The sequence below is a fragment of the Electrophorus electricus genome, chromosome 14, assembly GCF_041902795.1.
Source record: "Electrophorus electricus isolate QZ-2024a chromosome 14, ASM4190279v1, whole genome shotgun sequence".
NCBI classification, from domain to species: domain Eukaryota; kingdom Metazoa; phylum Chordata; class Actinopteri; order Gymnotiformes; family Gymnotidae; genus Electrophorus; species Electrophorus electricus.
In genome coordinates, this window is record NC_137510.1 from 24,129,456 (window position 1) to 24,150,000 (window position 20,545).

Genomic DNA, 20,545 nt, shown 5'->3' on the forward strand with positions numbered 1-20,545 from the left:
TAGCGATCTCACTATAACTCCTAAACGCTGAGCTCCACCGCCCCCCCCCCCCCTCCTCCTCCCGTGGCTGCGGCCGGCGTCGGTGGAAAAGTACACACGCACGGGCGGCGGAGAAACTTCGCCACTGTAAACACCGCCGTCCAGCTAGCCACAGAAAGTCGCTGGAGGCCCCTGTGCGCAGACATGCCACGGAGGAAACCGTTCAGCAACAAGCAAAAAAAGAAACAACTTCAAGTCAAGCGGGAGAAGAAGAGAGGTGAGTGGCGCAGAGCGGGCTAGCTAAGCTAGCCACGTTACCTCAGCCGTTGGAGTTTTATGGCTAACGGTCGTGTGATGCGCAGACAACCTCAACCATATCTTGACCATCGTATGTGTCATGACAACGTCTTTTTGGGTAGAGATACCCTTTAAATGGGTTAGCTAGCTAGCTACAATCTTCATTTCGTAGTTCGCTAACTTCGCCTAGTCGCTTTGACTTTGTTTTGGCCAGTTTTCTTAGCTTGTAGCATGTGGTCCAGCACTGGCATTGCAACGAATCAGAAAGGCTATAAAAGACGTGTGTATGGTTATTACTGGAGAACGTGAGCTAAACTTTGTCAGTGACAAACGCTAGAAAACCACTCTAGAATGCGACGCCTGGTATTCGCTGAGAATAAAAAGGGACTGCGCACACTAGCGTGGTACGGCTTCCTCAGCAGGGTTTGTTATGCGCAATGGAGGTGCGCAGTGCGCAGGCTTACTGGCCAGTTATGTAACAATGAAGCAAATAAACAGGTGAGTCATTTGAAATGTGTTATACCTCGCAATGTCTGCACATCTCATCCAACGCAATGGAATTCTAACAGTGGTCACTGGCTTTTCTGACGGACATTTTTCCCTTTAGACGAAATGTATGCACTTGGTCCCACTACTGAGAATTTAGCCTAATCTCATACTATAATTCCACTTTCTGATTCAAGCACAGCAGAGGATGGGTTCCCCTCTTCAAACTTCGGTCCTATTAGGTTTTCTTGTTCAGACCACCTCAGGGAGATTAATTTGTTATAATTAATTTGTTTATAAGAGGTAAGCATTTCTGTTAAGATGCTTTTGTGAGGGCATTTATGCACATAATTTAAAAAGCCAACGTTCCATCAATTGTCATAAATGGCAGTTTTTCAAAGGTCAAAAGTATTAGGTCCTATACACCTTTGTTGTGATAGCTGCTTTTCTGCATTTCACAGAGGTACATTTGTTTTTGATGCAGAAGTCCAGGACTAAAATCGTTTCGTCATAACAGATTAATTTAAATGCCAGTGACTCTCTTGTCAGCAGCAGGTCTGTCTTGTTCACCTCTTCAGTAATGTGTGACGGACATACATAATTTATAAAATATTGTGTGTGTGTGTGTGTGTGTGTGTGTGTGTGAGAGAAGGCGATACAGGCTCAGGTCAGAGTAGCCGGAATGCAAGTGCAGAGAGGGGCGTGAGGAGGGACAGACAGTCAGATACTTCTGACAGCGAGACGACAGACATCAAAAGGATCAACCAGCAGCCTGGTAGCAGAGACAGCAGATATGACCCCAACAGGTGAGCACCGCACAGGCGGAACAGTAACTCAACACGGATGTCTGCATAAACAGAAAGGAGATATTTCAACTGATGAAGGGCAGTGGCACAATCCTGTTGCCTAGTCTGTGGTTACCAATAAGAGGGTATAATTAGTTTATATAACATGAATATAGCAGAACTCAGCCTTGGGGCAATAGATATGATATGACTTATTGATCTGATATGGTGTATGGAATTAGAAATGATTAGTAATAGTATACGTGTGGGTTGTTAAAGCTCTTTAGCTGACCTTAGACAAGAATACTGTAAAATACTTGCGGTATTTTGCATAGTGTACTGGAAAATATCTGCAAATATTTTGTATTACATGCTATTACTTTCACCATGCAACATGTCAGTTTTACACTATGCCCCAAAGTAAGATGACTTGAATCCTAACTACTGAATTCAGGTGTTTCATCCGCACCCATTGTTAATAGGTATATAAAATCAAATCCATAGTAATGCAGTCTGAATAAACAAAGTATACTGGCAGCATAATGGGTCATACTGAAGAGCTCACTGACTTTTTAAAGATGACACAGGATGTCACCTGTGCCTAGTCAGTACAGATCTGCCCCGCTCAACCGAAAAATCTAATAACATGTCGACAGATTGCTTGAACTATTTCAAGTGCACTATACAAAAATTGTTGCAACAAATTAAGCAGTAAAATGAAACAAAAAAAATTTATTTGTAGACTCAGCTAGATGAAAAGCCAGCTACACAGAGTTCATTGTCCCAGTCAATCTCCTTACCAGCACATGACGCATACAACCACTTACTAAGCAGGGGAATTGTACCAGGTCATTGCTCACACTGGGAGTCAGGATTCAAGGCTGTAGTTTTGTTTTCTTGCTGCTGCTGTTTCTTTTTTTTAAATCTTTTTATTTTTGTCTGCATCCTTTAAACTTTTTTTGTTGTTGTTCAGATTCCGGCTGCACTTTGAGAAGGAGAGCAAAGAGGATGTGGAGAACAGAAAGAAAATAGCCCAAGTGAGAATCCTGCAACCTGTCCCAGAGAGAGAGCTGGAGATGGATGTGAGCCAAGTCTACCCCGAGGAGCAAGGTTTCTGTGCTTCACACTCGCTCTCTTAAACAAAGGTTCTGTTGCTCATTTAAACGAGATGTTTGCATGGAGACAGGAGTTGCAGGGACCTGGCTTTTCTCTTCCCCTGATGGACTTTGTTTGTTTATCATCTCATCCCTATTATTTATAATGCAGAAATCTTAGATAATAAAACCTACCTCACTCTGTCCTGCTAGGTTTCTTTTTTTGTTGTTGTTGTGGGGTTTTTTGTGCTTATTTTGTTTGTTTTAGTTTCACGGTGTGGTTTCAGGGCTGGATTTCCCACGGCGGCCCTCTTGGCATTATGGGATGCAGAGAGAGGAGTTGTTGCGGAAGGAGGAGGTGGCTTTCCAGCAGTTCCGACAGGCTCTCTATTCCAGGAACGCTCCCGGGACCCTCAGCCACTTCGAACACAACCTGGAGGTGAGGAATCATCTTCGGTGGAGAAGGAAGAGAGTGTTTAGTGTCACTAATTAAAGCTATGGTAATCTATATATGTTGCAATGTGTCTGAAATTTGGTAGCTGAAATGTTTCAAAGGTTTTCCTCCAAGGACACATTGCTTTCAATTCTGTTGACTCTGTATTTTGCTGTACAAGTTGAGGCACTACATTTCAAATTAGTCTTTGCTTTGCTTTGCCTCACTGTGTAAAAGAATTCCGCTATGACAAGTACTGTTTACTGAAGTTATGCACAATCATAATTCTGCCATATTTTCATATTTTCTGTCCGTTCCCCCCCACCCCACCCGGTCCACAGACATGGAGACAGCTATGGAGAGTATTAGAGATGTCTGATGTAATTCTGCTTATAGTGGACATCAGATACCCAGTAAGTGCTTGTGTTACTGATTACTCTGGATTTTATATGATTGTGCAGACCTTCTCGCAGATGACCAGCAGAGGGCGAAGCTAAAATGACATCATGGGCACCATGTGTGACTTCACCCTGGGGCGCAGACTCCAGAAAACCGTTTCAGTAATGAGCTACAGTGGAGTCGCTTTAGGGGAGCGCCATCAATTTTCCTGTCATGAAGTGAAAGTCCCATTAAAGGAACCCTCTATTCTTGCACACTAGAAAAAGCCAAACATGTTTTGTTGTTGTTTTTGTTTTGTTTTTTTGTTTTTTTTAAGACGCGTGAAATGCCAGCACTAAAACGCATTTTACAGTCTAACTGGGAGCAGCGTCCCTGTGGCTTTGGGCTTTGTGTGATGAAAAACAGGTCGTTTCTTACGTCCCACATGGTATCGCTGTAAATTATTGCAAACCACAAGGCATAATTGACACAATGTCCATATGTCACTGCTGAAGAGAGTCATTAGAGATGACATATCATAACGAAACCCCCTTATCACGCCAGAGCGAGCCTCTCTAGCGGCTGGCCAAAGTCAGGAGACACGGAGCAGTGCTGCTGCTTCTTTAAAAAGATTAGAAATCCAGGATTTCTGATAACAATTGATCATAGAAAAAATATATTTTGTGCTTTTTCAGCACATGCTCTGAACTAGATGACGTCCAAGCTGTCTGTTGGGACCGTTAATTTGAAACTTAACTTTTGCATCGAAACTACACTGGTTATTTTAGAGAAATTGAGAGAGATTGTGATAAACGGAAATAAGTACTGGTTAACACGCCTCCCCCGCTCTTTGCCTCTCGCCCCCACTCCCCAGGTCCTGCACTTCCCCCCTGCTCTCTATCACTACATCACAGGGCCACTGCAGAAGCAGGTAATCCTGGTGTTGAACAAGGTCGACCTGTGCCCCGCGCCACTGGTGTTGGCATGGAAACATTACCTGACCACACACTTCCCCAGCCTGCACTGCGTCTGCTTCACCTCACACCCTGGCCAGCCCTACAGCACCTGTGAGAGCTCCGCCCACATGCTGGGGGAGGGGGGAGGGGTCTGTTGGGGCATAGTGCACCTGGAAACAGCGCTGCAAGTCCACGCCGTAACTTGGCTGCCTCTGTATCTCTGTTCGGTTCTCTCTCGCCGCAGTGCTACAGAAGAGGAGGATGAGGAAGAAGAGTGGGTGGAGCCGAGCAGGAGGGCCCATCCACATCATGAGGGCATGTCAGGAGATTACGGCAGGAAAAGGTGAGGCTGAACCGCCCCCTAAGGTCACCAGGATTCAGCAGCAAGGTTGTTTACGTTTATGATGTTAACATTGATGATGATGATGATGATGATGATGGTAGCTGTTTTTGTTTTCCAGTCGATTTAAGTAGCTGGGAGAAGAAGATACAGAGGGATGCAGTTGCTATGGGGACAGAGGGGGACTGGACAGATGATGGGGCAGAGACAGTGGTAATGGAGCACCATAGTGATGTTGCCATGGAAATGAACAGCCCCACACAAGAACGTTATAAGGACGGAGTCCTCACATTAGGCTGCATAGGTAAGCCTGGGCTGCTACAGACTACGCCCGCATGGCCCAGTGTGAGGGGTTCAGTCTCAGTTTAAAGGAACAAGCTCATCATATTTGCAGCGTCTTTTGTTTATTTTTTGACTGTTGTCATTTTCGGCATCATTTTTGTGCTCTTTGCCCCACAGGTTTTCCAAACGTAGGCAAGTCTTCAGTGTTGAATAGTTTGGTTGGTAGGAAAGTTGTGAGTGTGTCTAGGACCCCTGGGCACACTAAGTATTTCCAGACGTACTACCTCACGCCCACTGTGAAACTGTGCGACTGCCCTGGCCTCGTCTTTCCCTCCCGAGTCGACAGGCAGCTACAGGTAAAGCACCATGCACACGCGTGTATGCTACAAATAGACACATACGTGACTCAGGGTGTGCCAAGTAGAAGCTAAAATGTTTCAGATATGTGCCATCACTGATCGCCTGAATGGACTGCTCTCTGTGTGTGCACGTGTGTCAGATTCTGGCTGGCATCTACCCGGTCTCCCAGCTGCAGGAGCCCTACAGCTCAGTGGGTTACCTGTGCGAGCGGACCCCCTACATGTCCGCGCTGAAGATCTCGCCCCCGGGGCAGAGCGCAGATCCAATGGCTCCCGCCGTGCACGCATGGACAGCCTGGGACGTGTGTGAAGGTACGGGGGTGTCCGCCTGCCCTTGCAGTTGTTTGAATCCGCCACTAGTGGGTGCTTCTGTACTCGTCATCGTATTTCCAGAGGATAGAGCTTTAATACGGCTGGATAGAAATGACTGTACTGTACAGAAAAGGGAGTCGCACTGTATTCTAACACGTCCTTACCTGTTCCTTCATTCAGGACACAGACACAGATCTGAGTCGGGTTAGCTGGCCTCCCGTTAAGGTGGCGGCTCTGCTGTTAACCGTTGCCTGCCGAGATGGTTCTGTGCCAACATATCTCCAACTAACACCTCCCGCGCTCTCTCTCTCTCTCTCTCTCTCTCTCTCTCTCTCTCTCTCTCTCTCTCTCTCTCTCTCTCTCTCTCTCTCTCTCTCTTTCTCCCGGTTCATAGCTTGGGCAGAGAAAAGAGGGTACAAGACGGCGAAGGCCGCACGCAATGACGTGTACCGAGCAGCCAACAGCCTGCTGCGCCTGGCCATGGACGGACGCTTGAGTCTGTGCCTGCACCCACCAGGCTACACGCAGGGCAAAGGTCAGCGACGGGGCCTGAGTATAAATACATTAGCAAAAGGCTAGAAAGGTCTAATGATTTAAGTAGTAATTGGTATTTCCACATTTTCAAAAAAAAATGTAAAAAAAAAAAAAAGATCTGAAAACAGTACAGTGGTTTTGTTTTAAAGGTTTCAAAAATAAAATTTTAAGCAAACGGTAAGAAAAAATCCAAAATTTGGAAGAAAAAAAACAACCATGAAATCAATTTAGCACAATAGGCTTACTTTTTAAAGAAAATGAATAAAAACAGTAATCACAAGTGGTACAAGACATGCCATTCTTGATTAATTCTTTCTTGGAGGTCAAGGCATATTGCTTTATAGCTTATTATGCTAAGACATTACTATATCCATTATATTACATTGTTGCCTTAATTTTCAACTTTCACTTGTGTATTTTTATCTTTTAATTTTGTCAAGTGAACCCATGATATCTTTAGACTGTTATCATACCATGAGAATTTCAAACATAACACCCCTAATGAATGTCTCAATTACATGGGATTCTGACTGTGCTCTCTATCTCCCCCTGTCCAGAGCAGTGGGAGTCGCACCCAGAGTTGGCCGAAATAGAAGCCCTGCAGGGACGAAGGCCTGAGGAAGAGGAGGGTGGGGAGAGGGACGAGGAAGGCGAGTCGAGCTCAGAGCCAGAGGACGAGGATGACCACGACGACGACGAGGAGGATGGCGACGGAGACGACGAAGACGAGAGCGTGAGGTCGGAGAGGAAGGGCAAGGCTTTGACTCTGAACATGTTTGGCGTGCTGGGTGAGAATGAGTGTGAATGAGGGGTGAGAACTCTCCTCTCACTCTCCAGCCTGTCCGCTCAGTCAGCCCCACTCCTTCCACCCACGCAGGCGGGATTCTACACACACTCGCACGCACTCTTCTTACACTCCTTGCACAATCAGGACCACCCTTCTTATTTGCGTGCCCACACCCACACACTTCCTCAAGCCTGTACCTGCAGAACAAAGCAGGTGTGTGTGTGTGTGAGTGAGAGAGAGCCTCTGTACCCCAGGGGCTAGAGTGTGAGTGTGTGTGTGTGTGTGTGTGTGTGTGTGTGTGTGTGTGTGTGTGTGTGTGTGTGTGTGTGTGTCAGAGCCTCTGTACCCCAGGGGCTAGACTCTCTTAGCTTTATGTCATTACCACAAACCCTTTTAGTCTTTCTCTCTTTTCATGCAGTGCGTTTTCCCGTTGAAGACCCAGCTTTGAGAGTATTGCAGTGAGCGATTAGGCAGACAGTGTTATGAATCTGTCACAGATCTTTGATCAAAGTCTGTGAGCTTACCGCTTTATTGCCAGAGGTCGCCGGGGGGGTCGTAGGTGAGGAAACTCTGAGGAAAGAGGAGTTCCCTCAGGGGAGAACAACTCTCGCCTGTCCTCTCAGCTGCCACACAGAGTCCTCTGTGCAGGGCTGGCGCGAGTCAGTCAGGTTCAGGTGAATGAGTAAATACGAACAAGCCATAAAACAAGATACATGAAGTCAGGAAGCGTGGCGACCAAAGCAGAGCTCCACAAGGGGCTGTGAGAGTGAGAACAAGTATCTAAAGCATAAAGTGAGAAGTACTAGTGAAGGTTTCACTATTCCTTGACAGACAAATTATTTGGCTAATGTGATTTAGCTAATGTGGCTAGGTGACATTGTAAGGTTGGTGTTTGCAAGATGTTGAATTCACGATGTCAAGAATGTAGCACAGCAGAGATACATGCAGGGGAGTCAGTGGGCCTGGAACAGGCGTACCGACAGCGCAGACGCCCACAGCCAGGTCCTACAGACCAGGCCAGCAGCCAGGATGTCATGACGTTGGATTAACTCTTCAATCATCTGCCAGGATTTATAAAATTCCACACTGAATCTGGAATCGGCATCGCCGAGACTCTCGGCAACAGGAGTTTTGGTTCAAGCACGATGTCGTGCTAGTAGGTTACCCAGTGCTGCGTACAAGCGGACCTGCTCCTCTAAATCCATGCTGGCCCCTACACTATGTAGTTCTCAGTACAAGAACCAACTTTCACACTTCTGAATGTGTAAACCCCGTGGATTTTTACATGGGGCTATTTAGATTGCATTTTTGTAGACTCTTGATACTGAGATTAATTCTCAATATGATACTTGTTTGAATTGTTGATTGAATTGCTTAGTTTTTGTACAGTAACCAAAAGATGTTAGTTGGCTGAATACTTCACGTTGCAAAAAATTAGAACTATCGGATTTTTTGATGCCGTGCTGATATTTAGCTGAACTCAGCCGTATTGGCGGGCCTGCGTGCATAACGCAGTGCCTCTAGCACAGTGGCTAGCAATGCAGGGCTACAGTGGGGTCCTCGTTACCCCGGAAACGTCACTGGGCTTTTACTATGCAAGGTTAGAAATGTCAGTATAGAGCACTGCGATGCTGGAAACATGCATCATTCCTGTGATGGAAGACACACGCATATGCTGCGAGCTCACACACGTGCGCGCGCACACACGCACTCTCTCTGTGCCATGGTGTGGTTTGCACTCGGTTAAAATCATGAGACTGTTTAACATGTTCTTCCTATTAAGATTGGGGTAAATCAAGACACTGATCCCGGAACTGTGGGTGGTGTGACCGGCAGGGCAGTAAGACAGTGGATGGATGCTTTGACAATTGAAGTGAGAAGTGATTTAAGCTTAGAGCTGAGATCCAAGGCCTTCATTCCCAAAACATCTCACTACAGAAGTGCTGCTCTGGACTTTTTTGTTGTTGTTTTTTAAACTCAAGGTGGTGTGCAAAGAAATAGTTTTAATTCCCAGCAGTGCCGAATCCTGTGCCGGCATCCAGATCTGATGCAGCATCCCACGATAGAATGAGGCGGAGGGGACCCTGCTCAGTTCAAACCTCCACTGCTGTCCAGTAACATTGAAAACAGAGAATGGGTTCGGTTGCAGTGGCATTCTAAACCCAGGTGATGCCAGCCGATGCCTCGACACCTGATGTTCCGTCCCGTCTTCTGGAAACGTGCTGGGAGAACGCAGGTCCAGATGTGTTGCTGTTGCGCTTCTTGACTCGCACTCCTGCACCAGTGTATGACTGTAATGGGCGAGCATGTGTGTAGGAACAAGCAGACCTGTGTTTGATTCCTGGGAAAAGGAAGGTATAAAACTGAACTTCAAATTGCTGTCTGCAATAAATATGAATCATGCTGGTCTTACCAAGCTCCCTTCCTGTGCTGTTATTAGCGTTTGGCATACACCCACACTTAACACATATAACGCTTATATGTGCTCAGAGGATAAAAAATGAGGATTTTAATTCATCGTTTAGAATAACAAAAAGGAGAGAAAATGACAAACTATGTTTCCTATGTTGAATGATGGTTTTTGCATGTTCAAACGTGTTCCTGCAAAGGGGAACAGGGTAGAGCCGCATGGAAACCATGGTGAGGCCGAAGAGAGAAAAGTACGTACTGATTTAATTCAAATTGCTTTGAGAGTGGAATTATAGTCCAGTAATATAACTCAGGACTGTCAAATATATAGTTTCACCTATATAGTCAGTATTCTAAATAATGCGTGTCTCAAATGAAAACATCTGAATTCATCTATAGGGAATACAGTATGACTGTATAAATCACAATGAACTGTTATTCCATGACTTTATTCCCACAGTGCACTATACTGTTGCATAACTGATATTTAATTGGACAGTCAATCAAGTTGAGATTTTCCTTTAAAACAGCAGTGTGGCTTTTTGGGTGTGACTTGGAAATGGTGGTGTTTTTACTGTGGCTATTTTTACAGTTTCAAATACAAATCATCAGCATCTACATCAACACCACACATACATACGTGCACACTGCAGATAAACAAAATAATTATCTTTCCAGTGTTCCTGTAAAACCATGTGCCTGTTCATAATTAGCACCTACCCAGAGCTGCTCTCTTGCATCGCTCAGCCGTGACTCCATAAGTTGAGTTAATTAAATTCAGGAGTGTCACATTCCGGTAGGAGCCAGCAGTCATGCCGGCTTTATTGTGCAGGCCGCGTCGTGTACCGATCACCGCGGGAACAGATCCATTCCTGACCGAGACGCCGATCCCGCTACATGGCGGAACTGTAAATCGAGGTTCACGTGTGTCGACCTGACACCCGGTTGCTGCCGAGCCAATGCTGTGTGTCCTCCACTCTGCCAGGGGGCAGTGTGGAGATGTTATTGCGGTATTGCTGAAGTTCATCCGGCGCTGTCAAAAGTGCAGTGCAGTCCACGGTTCTGGGAGAAAGTTCTAGGGCCTGAAGCCCTAAATGAGGTACTCGCTGATCTATAGAAAGGAAATAACATGTGGACTTGACAGAACTCATAACCACCTTTGCAAGAAGGCAATTGGTGGTTGTACTGTGGTTCCATTTGAAATACAATATCCACATGTATATACAGCATATACATCAATAAATATACACTTCTGTTAAAAATTTGACCTTTGACTTGAGCTGTGTGTATTGTGTAATCAAGGAGGATGTGCCTGAGTAAATTATACAGTCTTTAAAAATTAGGAACGCATCTAATAGGTCGGCGACGCCCTTGGAGAATTTCACCTGCCTTGAATAAGACATTTGGTTCAGTCCAAGTACAGTGATGGCAGCTGGAATGTTCACTAACACGTCACTAATTTAAGGCCAAAAAATATCACTGACCACATTGCACATCAGTTTGATTAAACATCTGTTACAGTTGAAAGGAACGTTCAGTACGCTGCATGGTCAGGAGTACAGACACACACACACATGCAGTGTAATTTATGAGCCGGCAGTTGTCTTCTGGACTGCTTCCAAGCTAAGTGTTGGGTAAGGGTGTATATTGGGTATCTTGAGTACTCTTTGAATCAAAAGTCTGCTTTCAGTATGGCATCTGAGAAGGCCCAAACTAAATGGACTGTGCAACTTTGCAGTCAACACAGTAAATGGTAGATGGCAGGAATGTTTACTTTGAAGGTTTATTCCTCCTAAGCTGTTTATATTAGCCACTGCTGTGTCTTTCTTTACCATCTCAGAGATGAACAGATCAGATAACAGTAGAGGATCTTCTCTTCATCATGTAGCTGTCTTATACCGGTGCTTGTTGTGTTTGTACATATTGCCCTTGAGGGACAAACATTTGTGTGTGTGTGTGTGTGTGTGTGTGTGTGTGTGTGTGTGTGTGTGTGTGTGTGTGTGTGTGTGTGTGTGTGTGTGTGTGTGTTTACCCTCACCCTGTTTGGGAGTTGGAGTCTGTGTGTTAATGGATATTTTTAGCCCGGGCTCTCACCGCATTGCAATGGGTCACACATTCATGACACCCGCCCAACACAATTCCCCCCCCCCCCCCCCCCCCAACTCCACTCACTCTCACCATAGAGCTGGACACAGCCAGCCAGTAGAACGGGAAGAGAAAGAGTTCACTATAACCCTGAATCCTCACTGCCCCATTACACCCCACCACTGTATCCATGCTGACAGCTAGAAATAGGTACTGGAGTGTTTAGACTCCCTGAACTTATTGTTTGGGTTTTTTTTCAGGCCTATCAGCATGAGTGGGCAGGGCTTGGCAACATGTCATATATTTGTCATAACTAGGACAGACGAGATAATGCCAGTAATTTAGAGGGAGGGGACTCGTCTGAGTCGCGGCGCATAGACAGAGGAGAGGCAGGGAGGCAGCTATGAGAGAGTGGAAAGGGAAGCTGTAATTAGTGAAGACAATGAGACTCAGACCATGGAGCTAATGAATTAGGCCACAGGCTTCCCAAATCCATTTACTTTGGCTGGGCGCGAACAAAAGACAAAGGCAAACTTGTTTTTCGTGGACGCGGCAAAAGGGAATGTGGGAAAGGCAGAACAAAAGAACAGAAAGGGAAAGAGCTTAAAACTCAAACCAGCATGAGCTGCACTTTGGGTTGGGGGAGAGTGGGGACAGTGGCAACCATCCCTCTTTATCACTCTCGCTCTCTCCCACTCTCTCGCGTTCTCTCTCTCTCACTCTCTCACACACACACTCTTATTTTAACATGCTTTATTGGCATGAACAGTAAACAACTAAATGGAGGTCTAGTTAAGGGGGGTTTAATAAGTTACCTTACTGCCAAAGAAATGTTCACTAAACAAAAAATTGAAAAAAGACAAATAGAAACAGAAAGACTTCTGTTATTGATTACAAAAAAAATACATTATTTACAAAATGATTCATGAATAAACGTTGTCCCTTTGTAACAGTATGCTGCTTGTTTGCTCAGGCTGCTGTCCAAAGGCACGGTCCTCTTTGTCTGTTATGCTTTAATACTCCAGGAGATACTGCAGACACTTTCTTATAGAATGCTTCAGGGACTGACTCATATTAGTGCAGTCCGTTAGGAAGGCCATCTGTGTCTCGACCATGCCTCAGGGTTAGTGGGTGGGGTGCACACCCCGCCATCTCTAGGCAGCCGGTTCCACTGGCCAACGTGTGCTCACTGATCCTCATTTCTTGACTTTGTCGTCTAATCGGTCAGCTGGGGCCAAATTGGATTGGTGCTGGGCTTTCATAGAGTCTTTCTGATATGGGTTCTCTCTCTTCTTCTTCTTCTTCTTCTTCTTCTTCTTTTTCTTCTTCTTCCTCACTCCCCCTCTCTCTGTGTCATCACAGAAAACAGGTATTCTAAAACGTTCTATGCAGATGAAGGACTCTGGGATTACACACATACATCTATGACTTACATACACACTTATGCTTTCCAAAATCTGTCTCAGGTTAAGAGCTATTGAACGATGCAGGTCTGAAGGGAAGAGCAGAGGCCTTTCTGAGTTGTAGACTAAGTAGTGTTTGAAACAAAGACTGGGACTCGCTCAGATAAGGACATTGTTCCAGACCATTGCTGATAACTGTGAGTGGGACAGGTGTTTGCAAATGGTATTTCCAATAAAACAGTGTGACTACACACACAGAAGAACAGAAGATGAAGGTGACAGTTTGGGAAAGAACATGTCAGAAGCCCCTAATATCAGTGAAGTGATCTGTGCTTCCTCTCCATACATGTGTAAGTGCCCTCTAGCTGGGCTATACTGTGGTCAGGTGAGAAATTGGCCATGATGCCCACAGATCCATGTGGAAGGTATGATCAGCACCTTTCTAGCTTTAGACAGGAATGGCCGGGGTCCTGACCCCCTCCCGTATACCGGCCCAGGGGTAGGCCACACCCCCTGGCCTCCTGACACCTGCAGCTCTCTAAAAAACCCTCTAGGAAATGGCCCACAATGGTCTCCAGAATCCAAAGTGAGTCATGAAACTCCAAAAGCCTCCAGGCCTCAGAGTAGACACTAACTGCACTAACCATTGCTGTTTCTGTTACTCTCTTAGATTACTAAAACTCCACAACATAGAACAAATGTACATCCATAAGCAAAGTGCTCAATTAATTGAAATTACAATTGTCCAACTGTCAGACAGAGAGCGTGATTTTATATGGTAAAACACGCGTCATTACGGTAGTGATCACCCTGTCTGTCTCTGTTACATGCATGTACAGATACGCTTACACATGAACAAAGCCCAAAGTTACCAGGGGCCCCAGACAACAAGTGTTACCGATCCCATTTCATATAACCCACTTACACACCCACCCACCCACACACACACATCCTTCAGAACTAATCTCCCTGAATCATCCCAGTATTTTTTACACCTTGGGGCTCTTGGTTCAAAAATGTTCTCGCGACAGCTCCTGGGGGCACATGCCATTTTGAAAGAGGACACCATGGAGGACGAGAAGGAGGGCATCCACTCATCTACATGTGGGGGGGGGGTGCATAACATTAAGAGTTCAAGGAGAAACAGAGGCTTACAGAGAATGTTGTATAAATGATAAATGTCAGAGATATGGAGGAAGAGAGGACGAGAGGTAGAGAGGTAAATGAATAGAGTAGGTGCAGGAGAATGAGTGGAATGTGACTTTGTGTCAGTTCCCAACATTCTGCAAGCTTGGCATGCTCTGAGTGATCAGACTGCTCTGCCCCTCAACAGCTGTGTGTGTGTGTGTGTGTGTGTGTGTGCGTGCGCATACGTGTGTGTCTGCATGTGTGTGCGCATGCGTGTGTCTGCATGTGTATGTGAGGGAGAACTGTGGTATTGTCTTTGGGACTTCCAGCTTTGGGAAACAATCAGTGATGAATTAAGTGCCAAATTTAACAAGGAGAGATGCAGAAAGTTTCACTTCATGCCAGCTGTGATCACGGTAACGTCATGGTGTGCATCTCTGCTCCTCGCTCCCACTCTTACTCTCTATCCAGATTTATAACTTTGTCAAAACTCCAAGACTAGCCTGCACTAGCTGTCCAAAATCTCTCTCTCTCTCTGTCACACATACACACACACACACACACAATGTCTCTGTGTCTGTCCCCCCCCCCCCCCCCCCGCGGCTCTCTCTCTCTCTCTTTCTCTCACAGTGAATTCCTCACAGGATAGGGCCTGCATATTTCACGCTTCACTGTGTCCCAAAAAAAAAAATCTGCATAAAAGAATAAAGAAAAGCATGAAAAGTTTGCTCAGGTGGATAACCATAAAAGATAGTGTCCACTCTTCAAGGGTAAATACTACAGAAAGAGACAAAGAGACAAAATATGTGTGTGTGTGTGTGTGTGTGTGTGTGTGTGTTTGTGTGTGTGTGTGTGTCAGTATGCATGCCTGTGAAAGCAACAGAGAGCGAGACAAAGCAAGTGTAAGGAGGAGAGGCAAACAGAACAATGTCCAAAGGTCAGAGCAACATTTAAACGAGGCTGTGTAGTTGCCAGGACGACGCGCACAAAGCCAGAAGCAGCAGATGAAGCACTAACCAAAAGGAGGGGAGGTGAGGGGTGAAAATAAAGAGCTAGAGATTAGCTCACCATGAAACTTGCTATGAGTTCTGCTGTGCTGTAGAGAGGGCTGTCCTTTAGCGCTGGGGCAGTGCCTCCAATGTTCTGGCAATAAATTCCAATTCTTACTCTCCCTCGTGCAGTCGGCAGCCGTGCAGATGACAGTCTCTGTGGTATTGATTTTGATTATGGCCCACTTAAAGGCTGGGTGCAGCAATCCAATCAGATTGAATAGAAGGCTTATTTAGTGCAATGTTGTTAACCACATAAGTGCAGCAATAAAGCAGACAGAAAAGCAAAGAAGGGAAGAATGAACAGCCATGAAAGAGACCAAGGAGTCTAATGTAGGTCAGAGCCTTTAACCATTATAGCACATGGTTTGAATGTGGGTGTGGGTGTGTGGGTGTGGGTGTTGATCTTCAGAGGGTAGTTAGAGATTGTTAATTATATACATAGCAGAAGACAAAGCCCGATCCTTTGAAGGTAGAAAAGGGGAGATTTTTCTCTCTTATCCCCGGCGGCTTGAATGGCTACATACAGATGCCAATCATGTTAAATATATTGCGATGTAATCTTCACCTCCTCCTGCCTTCCTCTGTTCGTCTCTGGACGCACCTGCCCCGTGTGTGTGTGTGTGTGTGTGTGTGTGTGTGTGTGTGTGTGTTTGATTTTGTTACTGCTTGGCTAGCTAGCACCTTCAGCCTGCCCTTGTCTCACCACAGACAGGCAAGTATCAACACATAACCAAAGAACATTCTCTTTCTTTCAACCTTCCAGTATGGGATCGCCACACCCTTTCTGCTTTATGAGTTGTGAAAAAGCCCCAATCATAGGTTTACTTTTTCAACATCACCATTTTCACCCCTATATGCCACTTTACTGCCGACCCATACAGGAGAGCTTGCATCATTAACTATTGCTGAGAGCTCAAAGCCTGTTAACACTGGAACTGAATCTAAATCACTGTCTTTACTGCCTCTGGGGGTAATTGTATACAGTTACAGAGCTTTGCTCTGTAATAACGTGCTCTTTTAGGACAGGAAAGGGGGAAATCTCCAGGAACACTTTACTTTTACAAACGCCATTCATACAATTAGATTAATCCAAAATATCGATGATCGTATATATATTTTTTTTAATTATACGAATGGGTTAACAAGGTGCATACCGTTGTTTCCTCTCCAGCAATATAACGTTTCATATCTCCTGCATCTCGCTGTTCCTAATAAATAAAAACGTCTTTCTCTCCGGGGCGCGCATCGAGTATCACTTACAAAGCCGCTGCCAGGTCACAGGGTCTTTCCTAAACGGATTACTGATTGGTGGATTGCCTAATTAAATATTTAAACAAGAGCGGGTCCGAGCGCAGTGGTTGGTCGCAGTCGGTGCAGGCTATGCAAATGAGCACCTGGTAGTGTTTTCTCCTCCAAGGGAGGAAAAGGTTGGGAGGCAGGCGAGCGTTTTATGGGCACGTAGAGTCACTGGTACTGATTGAAAAATAGCCTAAACGCGCTCATACACTTTGCTTATAATTTGTCGCGGGCGTAATAAAGTCGCTTTTCTTTGCTCGGACTCGCCGCACAGCGTTGCTCTGTAAACTGGTCAAGTGTGCGAAGCCCGGCGCTACATTAGTCCTTAAACTTCTTCCCCCAGCGGTGGCGGTGCTCCCGGGATCTCTCACGGCTCCGTAGCGCTGTTTTACGGGACTCGGCGCTAATCTTGCGCAAAACGGCGGATTTGATCTGCACCGGTTACCTTCTGCACAAGGTCGAAGAAGTCGGATTAAAGCCGGACTAACGGCAAACTTTTCCAAGGTAATAACGAGTGTCAAGCCTGAAGCCTTTTCGGTAAGTAATGAGAACATAGGCAAACTATTTTTAACCCGTCATGCGGATAGTCGGATAATGCAGATCATCTGAGAATCGAGCTCTTTCTGCTTGTCCGATCGTTCAATCGTCACTGCCGTTAGAGGTCGGTTAGTTTTTGTTAGGACATCTTACGAGAACAAACCCGACTGTCGCCTCACTGGGCGGACTACGATAGATTATGCGTGTAGAAATGGTGGGTCAGTGGTTTTTAAGACCCTGGTGTCTTAAGTAAATCCAGTTCTGATCAACGGCGTCAGAGTCTCGGCGCGTGGAGGAAGCTCGGGCGTCCGCCACGGCACGCGGAACGTTGCGCTGTTTGTCTGTGCAACTGTGAAGCGACTTACTCCTGGACTTCCACTGGTTTGTTTTGTTTGATCCTAAATCGGTGTGATAATCGATGTCTTATTGATTCGTTTAAAGTCAGTAATCCTTAGACACCTGTGCAACATTAGGCTACGCGTGTGTTTGACTTGATGGGTAAACCTGCGGCCTTATGACGGGACATTTGCGACATTTCGGTGTTTGTAAGAACTGCGCTGTTTAGTGCGACGTAGTAGCGACACTGAGAATTCTTCCAGCAGATTATAATTAAAAATACTGAATGAAAACTAATAACATTCGTCAGAGCGTTGCGTAAGTTAAGTCATTGTTTTGCGGTCATCTACCAGCGCTGCACTTGAATGGGCATGTTTTGGGGGCGGTATAACGCTCAGTTGCAACGGACGCTTTTGCATTGGCCGCTGCATTGTTTATATGATTTTCAGACAATCAGTCTGGTGTCTCCCAGATTGCAAGTCAGTTTCTGACATGCACTGGATAAATTGGCTCAATAAATCCCCAATGTTCACGATTAGCTGGTGAGGTCCAGGTAGCGACGGCAGAGCGACTACTGACCCGGTGACCTCGTGGAGTTCGCCATGTCACTAGGGCACCAAGCACCAGGAGAGAGACGCGCGTATGAACAATAGACTGCCCAAATATCCCTAAAGGGATTTTTCCCCCCTAAAAGGAGTCAGAAAGAGATTCAGTCTTGATTGTGTGTGTGTGTGTGTGTGTGTGTGTGTGTGTTTTAGCAACACTCAGCAGGACAGTAACACTGCATTACACCACCACTGTTACAGTGCAGTAATTACCCTGTAGTATATTGAGTAGCGATATATAACAAGGCATTGATATTGATCATTGTATTGATGCAATGTTGCATCCTATTACTCAGTATATTACACTGTAATTAATGGTATAGTTGCATGGTAACAGTGAGGGTGGTGCTAATAAAGTGTTACCAAACTGCATCTCTCTCTCTCTCTCTTTCTCTCTCTCTCTCTCTCTCTCTCTCTCTCTCTCTCTCTCTCTCTCTCGCCACCATGTCCCTGAAACCTCTTCAGGCACTTTTGATTAGAGCAGCGTAGTACTTCAGCACAGGTGAGTAGACATGTGGTTAGAGGTAAAGTAGTGAGTGAGCAACACCATAACAAGCGACTAAGGCGGTTGGACAGTGCCGGTTTCCCAGGCCTCCCTGTAGAACCTGCAGTCATGAAAAAGCTTTCCCAGAATCCTCCGCCTGATTCAGACCTGATGACCTGGTTGCCTGTAAATAAAACTGATGCTGGTCTCTTTATGCATTATAGTGGCTTTTAAAGTGTCCCATCTCTCTCTCTCTCTCTCTCTCTCTCTCTCTCTCTCTCTCTCTCTCTCTCTCTCTCTCTCTCTGCTGGTGGAGCACTTGATCATGTTTCTCTTTATATCTCATTCTGTCCATCTCTTCTCCTCTGGGCACTCTGCCTGTCTCTCCATTCTACCCTGATGCCTTTGATGTCGCCATAGATTACAATACTCCATCTCTCGCTGTACCTCTCCCTCTCTCATCTCTTCATCCTTAATGAAAGAGACATCTCTCCCTCTCTCTCTCTCTCTCTCTCTCCTCTCTCTCTCTCTCTCTCTCTCTCTCTCTCCCCTCTCTCTGGCTCTCTCTCTCTCTCTCTCTCTCTCTCCCCCTCTCTCTGTCTCTCTCTCTCTCCCTCTCTCTGGCTCTCTCTCTCCCTCACTCTCTCTCTCTCTCTCTCCCCCTCTCTCTGTCTCTCTCTCTCTCTTCCTCTCTCTCTCTCTCCCTCTCTCTCGCTCTCTCCCCCCCCCCCCCTCTATAGATCAGTAATGTGTCTGTGTACTGCACATTCTTAATGCATTTGGAGTTAGTATAATATTGTGCATACTAAGGTTATAATGTAAAGGAACCCAGTGCATCTTAAGTTCATAGTGAGAAATTACAGGAACATGTGAATTTCCTTCATATTGGGGGGGATTTTCTGAATTTCATTCCTCATGTTAATAACTAATATAAAGGTATTCAGATTTCATTGTGTTATCAAGGCCTACGTGCTGCGTCATGCTGGTAAATAGTTTGGATAATACGGACGGACTGAATCCTGCTATCATTCCTGGCTTCAAGCCATGCTGTCCAGGAGAGAGGTTTCAAACACACACACACACACACACACACACGCACACACACACACACAGATTAACACAGTGGTTCTCAAACTCATGGTCCTTATGAAAAAAAAAATGTCCAACCAATGCCGGTGTGATGGTCTCAAACACTGATGTGTACTTTTTCATATGCAGTTAACAAATGTCTACTGTCTACCTCTGGTGTCACAGATCAAAGATCAAAGAAAAGGCTCAAAGACTAAAAATAAGCACACACACACTTCTCCTTCAGTTTTCCCAGTTTAGGTAACCTTCCCAGCACTTCCGCTTAGCCAAAACAGATGGTCTGAATCCCAGGATTGTCCAGTTGAGATGCTCTGAAACGCATGCGCGAGAAGATCTTCACAACCACCAGTAAAACATTCGCATTCCTCCCTTAAACGTGTCCTTTATCTTCTCGGCGGTCACGCAGTGCTTGAGTGTTTGGTGGGAGTATTGATTTTGGAGGTCTGCATTGTAGAAGACTCCTACAGTGAGCTCTTTGTGAGCCAGCGCTGTGTGTGCGTTTCGCTCTCTGGCCGTACGTCACAGCTCCATCAAACAGCCTGAAATATATCTGAAACGTCAGGTGCCTGTGTAAAACACTGGAGTGTCAGTGATTTATGGCCCCGCAGACTTTGCGTGCATGGCTTCTAACCGGGCCGGACCCGGGCCAGGTTGCTTGGGCCGGCCCGATCGGTTCTCAGCTCCCCGGAGCGTCTTTGCCCGGGGCTACGCGTGGTTCCATGTCCTCCAGCGAGAATGCCGGCCCGTGGCTCCGAGCACCACAGCCCCATTTAGAGCTGTGGTTGGTTCTTCTGGACTCTAGCAATGCCATGCAGTGGTGCTGATAACAGGTGATGCACAGATATTGTAGACTGTAGGAAGTTTGCCTGAGGTGATGACCGAATGATTGAAGTTGAAGTAATTACTGAAGACTGTATGTGCTTAAAGCTCAGTCGCCAGAGCTCTGTGAATAAAGCACAAGTCTAGTCACCTCTCATTCCTTACTTTACATGTAACTGAAGGTTGCACTAAACACTAATCTCTTCTCGTGTGTGTGTGTGTAGGTTTATTAATCCCCTGTGCTATGAACAGTCCTCCCCCAACACTTCTCTCACTTATC

General features: G+C 45.8%; 2 protein-coding genes across 6 annotated transcripts in view; both read left to right on the forward strand.

Moving 5' to 3' along the window:
* The first annotated feature begins 53 nt into the window (after positions 1–53).
* gnl1 (guanine nucleotide binding protein-like 1) lies at positions 54–9,434 on the forward strand. The gene is made up of 12 exons (XM_026999133.3): positions 54–256; positions 1,415–1,568; positions 2,521–2,657; positions 2,929–3,080; positions 3,416–3,487; positions 4,327–4,519; positions 4,653–4,751; positions 4,870–5,052; positions 5,208–5,386; positions 5,530–5,701; positions 6,096–6,236; positions 6,793–9,434. Exons 1-12 carry the CDS (start codon positions 184–186, stop codon positions 7,041–7,043), a joined length of 1,806 nt encoding a protein of 601 aa, XP_026854934.2. The 5' UTR covers positions 54–183; the 3' UTR covers positions 7,044–9,434.
* A 7,054-nt stretch (positions 9,435–16,488) lies between these two features.
* The window catches only part of ddr1 (discoidin domain receptor tyrosine kinase 1), a 33,834-nt gene continuing 29,777 nt past the window's right edge, over positions 16,489–20,545 (forward strand). For 2 of the 5 annotated variants that reach the window (XM_035530946.2, XM_035530947.2), the window contains exon 1: positions 16,491–16,932. The gene's annotated coding sequence lies outside the window, so the exon portion shown is untranslated. Of the gene's footprint in view, positions 16,933–20,545 lie in introns of all 5 variants that reach the window. The other 3 variants (XM_035530945.2, XM_035530943.2, XM_035530944.2) reach the window with 3 other exon arrangements.

Bases quoted from the DNA above. Each gene is read 5' to 3' on its own strand.
- gnl1 (XM_026999133.3), top strand. From the start codon at position 184: ATGCCACGGAGGAAACCGTTCAGCAACAAGCAAAAAAAGAAACAACTT. The intron at 1,569-2,520 runs GTGAGCACCGCA...GTTGTTGTTCAG, and splicing joins AGCAGATATGACCCCAACAG to ATTCCGGCTGCACTTTGAGA. The intron at 4,520-4,652 runs GTGAGAGCTCCG...CTCTCGCCGCAG, and splicing joins TGGCCAGCCCTACAGCACCT to TGCTACAGAAGAGGAGGATG.